This window comes from Hibiscus syriacus, unplaced genomic scaffold (assembly GCF_006381635.1).
Source record: "Hibiscus syriacus cultivar Baekdansim isolate YM2019G1 unplaced genomic scaffold, ASM638163v2 tig00111877_pilon, whole genome shotgun sequence".
Taxonomy (NCBI): domain Eukaryota; kingdom Viridiplantae; phylum Streptophyta; class Magnoliopsida; order Malvales; family Malvaceae; genus Hibiscus; species Hibiscus syriacus.
This window is the reverse complement of record NW_024063208.1, coordinates 1,440,674-1,451,429: the sequence shown is the minus strand read 5'-3', so window position 1 is coordinate 1,451,429 and position 10,756 is coordinate 1,440,674. Positions and strand designations below refer to the sequence as shown.

Here is a 10,756-nt window from a genome sequence, read left to right as displayed (position 1 = left end):
TGAGTAATCCGTATTGAAGCGTCGGTATGAAACCTTTTCCGTCCTCCAGAAATGACTACGGATCCAAACATATAACAACTGGGTACACCCTGAGAATCGTCCACCTCCTAGTCTTCTGCAAGCATTTAACGATCTGAAGGTCTCTGCTAGGATGGCAGAAACAGGGTTAATCTTCTTTGGCAGTTGTTCAAACAAGTCTACTACTGCAGCTTCAATATATCCCAATGCTTTTGGGAAGATGACCATACCATATATACCCAGAGCAAATAGATCGAATCGTACTTTAGTGTCTGGATGACTCTGAATAAGCTCTCTGATGTTGGTCCAAGCAATGCCTTCGCTTTCGCCTTTTTGTTTTGTACGGGATGCTACCCATTCTTCTCGTACCCCAGCAATCTTTGCTAATTTAACTCGAAAGGGCTGAGTTTTAATTGACTTTGAATATATTCGACTCTCCAAAGTACCTTCAAGATGTAACAAAGTTGTATATTCTTCAATAGTAGGGACCAAGTCCTCCTTATTGAAAGTGAAGCAATTGTACCCTGGATTCCAGAATTGAACTAGGGCTCTGAGTAATTCATCATCAACTTCAACATAGAGCAAATATGGGATGTCTCCATAAGTCTGATAAAACTGCAATTTTTTGTTTGAATCCCAACTTTCCCAAATACCTCGCAAATCTTGCAGATCATTTCTTTTTAGTGAAACTGAAGCATAACTGGCCAAGTCAGATACATAATCATCTGGCAGACTATCTCCTTCTTGTCTTTGTAAATCTTCAGCCCACTGTCTTACTTCTGAGTTTAGAATTACTTGACTTGAACACTTTTTATCCATAGATGAAGGCTTTCCAATGAGACAATTAACACAAGGATCAATGTCTTTTATCCTGTATGATGCAATGCAAACAGAAAAATAAAGAACACACAAAAAAGAAAATAAATTAGTTTACATAAAAAAATTTAATAATAACATTTATTTAATTTAAACATGCTTTTCTAAATAATTTAAATAAACATGTAAAATAAATTAACAGGAAACACATAATTCATTTCTCCTGTGTGTACACCTATTTTGGACAAAATTTCGGCATGACTTCTGATTGGAAGAGTTTCTAAGGTTTTTATATGCAGGGTTTCAGAACTAGGAGTAAGGTACCCGAATTGTCCTTGTTAGTGCCCCCTTGGGTTGCTAACCCTCAATCCTAGTCCATTACAGACTAAAGTGAATCGAGTTCAATTCGAGGGGATACATTTCTCTATGCCTGACACGGAGAATAAATTCTCACGAAGACAGAGAGCATATGAACCCCGAAAGTTACTTGCTAGGTCTGACACGGAGAATAAATTCTCACGAAGACGTTGCTTTCACTTTCACTTAAAAGGGACAACTCAATTATAGAGCTTTATGTTATGCAATGCAAGTGTTGTGTGTGAGGAGAAATGTTAAACTTTTGACATAAAAATAAATACTGAAATAAAATACTTGCAAATAAAACATATAAATATTATAAAAATAATAAATATAAAAAATTTGAAAAGAAAGAATTAAAATTAATATATAAATTTTTTAATTTTTAATAGAGACAATTTATAATTAATTTTTAAAAGTTTGACCGGTCCCCAGCAGAGTCGCCAAGCTGTCGTAACCGGTTTTCGTCCGGGCACGAAATATTAATTTTTGGCGGGGAAATTAATGTTAATAAAAATTTTGAAAATAATTTGTGAGTCGCCATCGACCTTTTGGATCAGGTAGGTCGAATACCTAAAAATTTTCTTTTAAAAAAAATAGTTTTTAAGAAAACCATATTTAAAAGATGAACTGATCTGCGTTTTATAACCAAAAATTGTTCTTTTAATAATAAAAAGGGTTCGTGGTCGGTTACGTTTAGGGAAGGATTAGCACCCCTACAACGCCCAAAATTGGTACTTTTTAATTATAAATTGTCTCTATTATTAAAATTTAAAAATTCAAAAATATATTTAATTTTTAATCCTATTATTTTCAAAAATTATATTAAAATCTATCCGAAAAGAACTTCTAGGTGCCTTAAGACAGTTCTTTTCTTTGATATTGATAAATATTAATTTAAATAATATTGTTTAATTTTAAAATATCAGAATAGGACATCCAGTTGTATTAAGACTGTCCTTTTCTTCGATATATATAAAAAATATTAAAATAATATATTAAAAAAATATGATTTATTATTCATTATATATTTATGACTATATAATATAGTAAATTATTAAATATAAACAATTAAAACAATAAAAATACAATTAGAACAATATTTTTAAAAGTGGTAAATAAATGAAATATTTAAAATTAGTGATTAAATTATAGTAAAAATTAAAATAAAAAAAAACCTAATTCATAATTAATCAAAATTATAGGGTTTAAACATGTTATTTTCGTATTTTATTAATTTAGTGACTAATTTAAAACTATATAAAATTCGAATATCATATTAAATAAATTAAAATATATACTCGGGATTAAAATATTATTTATCAAAATTAAAGGACTAAATATGAAATTTATCTTAAATATATTATTAATACGGTTAATGGCTAAAATATAATTAAATAAAATGTAGAGACCAAATTAAAAGAATCAAAATTTGATTCAGTGACTAAAGGTAAAGATTACAAACTAAAGGGATGACGGAAGAGGTTAATCTTTTTATTAATTACGGACAGATCCCTCCCCAAACGGCGTCGTTTGGGGAGGGCTATTTAAGCCCATTCATAGCTGGCCCGAAGGGCCAGCAGCTCATTTCTTTCTTCTTCTTCTCTCTCAAAAACGAGAGAAGAAGCTCTCTCTTCCTTCTCTCTAGCTTCCCTCATCGGAGGGAAGCTGGTTATCGTCGGCCACCGTGGGCCACCGTCAAAACCACCGCCGGCCACCATATCCGTGGCCGGAAATTATAAATCCCACCCTAAATTAAAGCCTGGTTTTCCCTAAAGCTAGATCCGTAGGTTTTTTAGCCTAAAATACTACTGAAATGCGTAGATCTAATGTTATACCTTCGACCTTTGACTTTCCGATGGCTCCAAAAAGGCTCTGATGATCAACGGTTCCCTCGGTAAGTTTCTTTTCTTCCTTTTTCCTTTTGTTTTTGCTCTGTTGTGGTGGACTGGGATCGTTGGTAGCTGTTGTTTTCTCTGTTTTTTTTTCGGTTCTATTTCTCTCTTTTTTTTTTTTTTTTTTTTTTTGTTTCTGTGTCTCGTTCTGTCCCTCTTTTTTGTCTTGCAGGTGGTGGTGGCTTTTATAGCCACCACCGGTGCGGTCATCGGACCGGTCCGAAGAGAGGCTTTGGTGAGTCACCGGACTACCAGTGGTGACTCACCCCGTAGCCTTGGCGTGGACGGCCGGCGTTGATCTTCTGGAGCCTTCATTCGGGACGTGGCAGCGGCGGAGGCGTCGGCAGTGGGCCATTGGACCACTTGGCAGTGAGGCGGCGGCTGGGATCTGGAAGCATCAGAGGCGGCTGGGTGTGGCTAGGGTTTAGAAACCCTAGCTGAAACCTTACTAATTGTTTAGGGTTTCTGGTTGGCTGGACCGGTTCTAGTTGGCTTGTAACTGGGCCGGTCCAGTTGTAATTATTTATTAATAATAATAATAAATACTAATAATAATAATAATAATAATAATAATAATAATAATAATAATAATAATAATAATAATAATAATAATAATAATAATGCTAATAATAATAATAATACTAATAATAATAATATTAATAATAATGATATGGATAAAAAATTAATATCTTCAGTAGATATGGTTAAAAATATTATAAATAGATATTACACAAGGATAAGCTTTAATTTTCACATATTAAGGAGTTTTTTACACTTTGAAAATCTTTGGTGAGTCGAAGATCTCAAAAATGAAGACTTTCTGGGCGCATGTTAGCAAGTCTAATGGTCTCTCAGATTTTCTTCCTCGTTTCTGATTCTTTTTCGTTCTTGCCAATATGGGGGTATTCTTGGTTTGTTTCTTGATAATTACATGGAATCGGGGTCTTTGAGTCTTGATTGGAAGAAGCTGTTCGTGGGTTCGAAATATCAATCTCTCGACTTCTTTTCCCCCGAGTTACGGGATGGAGTGGCTACCGTTAAACCTCCGCCTGAGGTGATTGATGAAGGAATAGATGATTGGAATCATGCTTTAGTGGGTCAATTTATCGGTTTGGCCCCAAGCTTTGGATCTACAGAGCGAATCATTGAAATGATTTGGGGGAAATCTTCGCAAGTTAAGTTTTGTCTAGCTGGCCCTAACCTCTATATATTTTCATTCTTGGATATTGGTCTGAGGGACTAGGTTCTGGAAAATGAACCTTGGCATGTCCAGAAAAAGCCACTAATATTGAGGAATTGGGTGCCTGGTATGCAGAAGTTGAGCTTTGACCTCTCCTTTATGCCGATTTGGGTACAACTTTGTAATGTCCCATTAGAGCTTTATTCTCAGAAGGGACTAAGTTACATAGCTAGTGCTTTAGGTAACCCTTTGTATATGGACTCTATAACGGCTTCCAAGGAGAGGCTTGAATTTGCCAAGGTTTGTGTGGAGATTGAAGCTGGAGGAGTTATTCCAGATTTTATTCATGTTGTTTTAAAAGATGGGTCATCTGTGAGTATTAGGGTGCATGTACCTTGGTTACCTAAATGATGTGCTAAGTGTAAATCCTTTGGTCACCATGTTAACTCGTGTACTGAGGCTAAGTAGCCTTCACTGAAACTTAAAGAGGTCCAAGTCTGGAGGAAAAAAGGATATTAATACTATAGAATCTGGAAGTAAGGAAATTATGCCAGTAAATGCTACTGTTTCTATGGGGATAACTGAGATTACTAATACTTCTAAAGAGGTGACTAAATGTTCATATTTTCTTTCTGGCGGTGGTAACAATTGCAGGAGGCCAGTGAGTCTAATGTGGATGTTGCCATGAAGAATACTGTTAATTCTTTACAGAATCTTTCTGCTGATATGTCTACTACTGAGATACAAGAAAAGACAGTTTCTAGTGAGCATGGGAAGGCTCATGTTGATGAGGGTAATGGTATTAATCCCTTACAGGAAGTTGTTCACTCTAGGGATTTTTCTTCCCTTCGGGACTCTCTGAAGAATAAGGCAAAGGGGAGGAAAAAATATGTTGTTGGTTCCTCAAGCAAGATGGAAGTTGTGGCAGATGGTCCTAGGAAAGCTCGAGTGGCTTCTATGGGAGTGGCTATATTTCTTAATGATATAAAGACTAAAAAGAAAGATCATATTGAGAAAGCTAAGAGTATGTGGTTAACTTGGGCACTGGGAGTAGTGCTCAACCTATTTCTTCTTGATGATTGTCAGTTTCCGGAATGTTAGGGGGATCAACAATCCTCTTAAACACCTGAAGGTGTTAAGGAGATTAGATTCTTGTAGTGTGGATGTCTTCTACTTGATGGAATCTTGTATTATAAGGGATAATTCTGGTAGTTTCTCTTCTGCTCTGTCTGGTGATTGGAACTTTGTTGAGAATTATGATTTTGTTGATGGGGGTCGACTGTAGATTTTTTGGAGGAAGCATATGATGTTTTCTGTATTGAGGAGATGTAACCAAGATATTTCTATCTTTGGGACTGTTGATGGGCATAGGACAGGTATCACGACTGTCTATGGCAGTAATAATGGGGTTGTCAGAAGAGGTCTTTAGGAACATTTAAGAATTGTTGAGAATGATATTGGATCCTCCTCCTGGGTGATTGGTGTGGATTTTAACATCATTGCTAAAGCTGAGAAGAACTCTGACTTTGATGTCATGAGAGTCCATTGCACCTCTAACATGAAGGATTTTCAAGAATGTTTGGAGGGCCTTGACCTTATGGACCACCCATTTCTTGGGCCTTTATTCACTTGGTCCAACAAACAAGAAGGATCTTATTTAGCTCGTAAGTTGGACAGGGTTTTAGTTAATGATCAGCGGCTGCTGGATTATCCTGAATCTTTTGTTGAATTCAAAGCCCAGGGAGTTTCTGATCATTGCCTTGGATTATTATGGACACAAAAGGGAGTTATGACTAAGTATCCTCTGCCTTTCAAGTTTTTCAATTGTTGGACTGGCCATGAAAAGTTCTTGGCCACTGTTAGGGATTTTTGGCAGGGTCAATGTGGAGGATATGCCATGAGCTATCTATTTAATAAGGAGTTTTAGTTAATGATCAGCGGCTGCTGGATTATCCTGAATCTTTTGTTGAATTCAAAGCCCAGGGAGTTTCTGATCATTGCCTTGGATTATTATGGACACAAAAGGGAGTTATGACTAAGTATCCTCTGCCTTTTAAGTTTTTCAATTGTTGGACTGGCCATGAAAAGTTCTTGGCCACTGTTAGGGATTTTTGGCAGGGTCAATGTGGAGGATCTGCCATGAGCTATCTATTTAACAAGTTAAGAAATCTTAAGCCTCTCCTGAAGGAGTTTAATAAGGAGTATTTCTCTGATATTTCTGGTAGATTCAGTAACAAAAGTGCTGAATTAGAGAAAATCCAAATCTTTAATTTGGCTCATACTGATAAGAGGAGGATTGATGATGAAAGGAGGATTCATGTTGAGTTAGTGGACTTGGAAGTTGCTGAATCTGAATTTTACAGACAAAAAGCCAAAGTACATTGACTAAAAGAGGGGGACTTGAATACCAGGTTCTTTCACCAGAGGGTTCAGTCTAACAAGAAAAGAAACACTATAAGAATACCAGGTTCTTTCACCAGAGGGTTCTTTTGAGTGTCCATATAACCCATAATCTAGCTTCTATATTGGAAACTACAGCATGAACAACAATGTAATTTCTAACACATACATACCGTCCTGGATGGAGCACCCTAATTTCTCATGGGCAACCCAAACAATGCCCTCAATCAGAATAATCATAATTCATAACCATCGGGATTTCAACAGAACATGCGAAGGCAACATATGCCACAACAACAATCAACACCATCTAGTTCTTTAGAAAATACTCTCAAATCTTTTATGTTAAAAACTGAATCTTACATGGTTGAGAATAGTATTTTCATGAAAATGACTAATGCTTTTATTAACAAGATTGAGATGAGACTACAGAACCAAGAGGCAGCTTTGAAATCCTTGGAGACACAGATCAGACAACTTGCGTATAATTTGATACCAGGCCACTAGGTGGTTTACCCAATGATACTGAGGTCACAACGGGAGTAGGCCACGAGCAATGTAAGGTAATCACCACCCGAAATGGACGAAAGCTAACTGAAACCCCTACACAGCCTACGGGGAGAACTTAACCAGCAAAGTAGATCCTTGTCCAAGAAAATACATCCAACAACATTGCCCCAGTTGATATTGATAAATCGAAGGATGCCCGAGCAAGTCCACATATCTCAACAATTCCAAATACAGTGACAATTCCATCAATCAAATTCCAAACAGTTGGGAAAGATGAGGAATTATGAATTTCACCGCCATTCCCTCAGAGGTTGAAAAGACAAAAACAACAATGCCAGTTCAAGAAATTATTGGAGATCTTCACATCAACTTGCCATTGGTTGAGGCGATCAAGCAAATACCGAACTATGCTAAGTACCTTAAAGTCATTGTCTCTAAAAGAACAAGGATAAGAGAGTCTGAAACAGTTACTGTGATGAAGGGATGTATGGCCATGTTGCATAACCGAATGCCACCCAAACTAAAAGATCTCGATAGCTTCACAATACCATGTACAATCGAAAATTGTTACGTCGGAAATTCATTATGCAATCTTGGAGCGAGTATAAATCTTATGCCTAAATTTGTGTTCCGAATATTGGGTATCGGGAAGGAGAAATCTACGTCAGTTATGCTACAACTTGAAGACAAATCCTATGTGCAACCAGAGGGAAAAATTAAAGGTATACTTGTAAAAGTTGATAAATTTATTTTTCCAACTGACTTCATTGTTATGGATTGTGAAGCAGATGAATTTACATCTATTATCCTTGGAAGACAATTCCTAGCAACATGAAGAACCTTAATTGATATCGAAAGGAGAGAACTCACTATGAGAGTGAATGACCAACAAGTCAAACTGAATGTTTTTCTAAAATTAAAGCATTTTGACGATCCAGAAGAATGCCATGTCATTCAAGCCACCACCGAATTCAATTTTGAAGTAGAGAAGAATTGTTAAGGCAAATCTATTGACGAACCGGAGAAAATTGAAGAACCGGATGATGAAGAGCAAGATGAAGCCCACTTGATGGTAAATCGACCGAGTAAATATTTCAAACCATTAGATTACTCTGGTAAGGAAGGTAAACTCGAAAAATATTCTATTGAGCAACCTTCCATGTTAGAATTGAAACCATTGACAGGCAGATTAGGACTTTCTTTCAATTCTCGGTTAAAACTTTTCCCGGGAAAACAAAAATCGAGATGGTCTAGGCCATTCGAGGTAGTAAAACCTTTCTCCCATAGTGCCAAGTCCACCATCGATGAACATGAGTTTAAAGTCAACGAATAACTATTTAAGCACTACACTGGCTCCCATGTTGAGCGCGATAAAGGAAGTGATTACGCTAAGAGAATCATGAATATGATCTCCTTCAGTATTTTTATTGTTGAATTTTTTTCCTTTTTTTATTTGTCTTTATTTATTTAATTTAGTTTCTCTTGTTATTTAATAGTTATCTTTCTGTTTTGCTTGAATTTAAGGATACAAAAACCCATAGCCACGAATTCTAAAAGCATGATTCACCCAAGTGATGAGGTTAAGGACAGAGGATTTCGAGCGCACCACTAGCAACACGTTCCCAACCACTGCAAGCAACAAACAAAATCAAACAAACGACTCAAAGGACAATTATCATTCAAGGTAACGACCTTTCTGAGTAACCCATTCATTTTGCATGCATTGAGGATAATGCTCATCTCGAGTTTGAAGGGGTTTGTTTTATAATTAGTAGCATTCATTTAGTCATCTAATTTAGTTGCATCTTGAGTTTGGGGGGTTGTTATTAGTCTTGTCATATTGCATGTGTTATGTCATACTTTGTCATTTTGCATTGTTTGTGTTGTTCAATCAAGCTTTCCATGACATTTACTTTTCATGACATTTAGACAAATAAACAATTGTTGAGCCTTTATACTTACCTATGATGAGATAATTGCCGATAACATTTTAATGTCGAGAATTTTAGGACTTAAAGATAATTTGAGATTGCCTTTATGATTATTGTGATGCTATATTTGTTTACCAAATGTCGTGTTTAGTTGACTTGTGGGTATTTTGGAGAATATTTAGTTATAATGCATTTTTGTTTAAGTTCTATGTGAGTTTCAAGAGGTGCCTAACTGGATCTAGCCAAATAAATTGTCACAACAAATTTTTAGCTCTAGAAAAATCCACTGCTAAAGCAAATTCAGTATGCTTAGTGAATACTAAGTAGGAAATATAGTCGTGAATAACATGAGTGAGTGAAAGTCTTCACGAGATGACTCTACCTAAAAGGCTAGGGGGTTCGTTGTTGATAGCTTCTTACTACTCAAGTACTTGCAGGTAGTTGTGATAAGCTGAAGCTCTAGTTAAGCTAATTAATTACTGTAACTTCTTTTGCCTTATTAATTAATTTGATAATTCTATTAGTCTCTGCAAATATCCATAGTGGTGAACCTTCTTGACTAAGAGAACACACTTACACGAGCATCAAAAGTTGAATTTAGTTAATTTCTGGTTGTCTTGAGGTTTGAAGATGATTGGTAGAAAATTTCTAAGGTTTTGAGGTAACAAATGCAAAGCAAGGGTAAGAGTGATGTTGTCTAATTGCTATGAAAAAAAAGTGGACGTCATGCATTGCTTGAGGACAAGTAATAATTTTAGGATAAAGATAAAAGAGATTTATTCTCTCTTTTATTCCAACTAAAACTCATTTTCATCAATAACCAATTTGACCTAATCTTTTCCTATAAATTAAGAATCAAACGCACAAGAAAAGGGGTGGTAAGAGAGAGAAAAGCTGAGCACAATGTTCTTCTTTATTTTTTTTCTTTTCTATTCATGTTGTTGGGGAATCTTTATCTTGTATCTTTTTGCACCCAACCATGAACTAAATTTAATTGGCTTGGGTTATTGGGTTTTTGTGGTTGTGAAAAATTTTGGATTTGTTTAAGTTTGCTTATTTGATTGCGGTTAACGCATGGATGTATCGCTAAGGCATGTACAATTGACCAGTCCTTCGATTTAGGGATAACTAAAAGATATTGAAGAACGCTCTTCCATGTTTTGAAGGAGGAAACTCAGTTGCTACGGCAATTGAATCATTTTCAGTTGTCAAGGCCATCGGGTTGCCTCAGCAATCAATTACCAGACTATCCAAATAGTTGTCACACCACACTTCCCAATAACCCGACTTGTTCTCTCACTTGATATCACTATACTTTTATTTACTTGCTCATTTATTTTATTTGTTTATTCACACTCCTACTATTACCAATTTATTTCTTTTTACAGTGCAAGAAGTTAGAATACATAGTTTTACCAATTAATCTGGAGACGATATTTTTCTATACTATAACTTGCGACATGTACATTTGTACCAATTGCGAAGGACTTAAATCACGCAACAATTTTCCTTTTCACTTTAGATTGTAGTTTATAGTGTTTTCTAGGATTGTTTATCTATTTGATTTTGCAATTTTTTCTGGGTTTGATTATCATCATACCAGGTCTTGTGCACCTAAGATTGCAAATTGAGTTTTTGTTTCTAGGTTC

The 10,756-nt window shown here is 35.8% G+C and overlaps 2 protein-coding genes across 2 annotated transcripts; both read left to right on the top strand.

Annotated features, from left to right (window-relative positions):
- Window positions 1–4,017: 4,017 nt before the first annotated feature.
- Window positions 4,018–6,651, top strand: LOC120172755. The gene is made up of 7 exons (XM_039180142.1): window positions 4,018–4,260; window positions 4,330–4,638; window positions 4,754–4,873; window positions 4,921–5,297; window positions 5,353–5,547; window positions 5,707–6,124; window positions 6,205–6,651. Exons 1-7 carry the CDS (start codon window positions 4,018–4,020, stop codon window positions 6,649–6,651), a joined length of 2,109 nt encoding a protein of 702 aa, XP_039036073.1.
- Window positions 6,652–7,459: 808 nt separating this feature from the next.
- LOC120172754 lies at window positions 7,460–8,011 on the top strand. The gene has a single exon (XM_039180140.1). The coding sequence runs from the start codon at window positions 7,460–7,462 to the stop codon at window positions 8,009–8,011; it is 552 nt and encodes a 183-aa protein (XP_039036071.1).
- The last annotated feature ends 2,745 nt before the right edge of the window (window positions 8,012–10,756 follow it).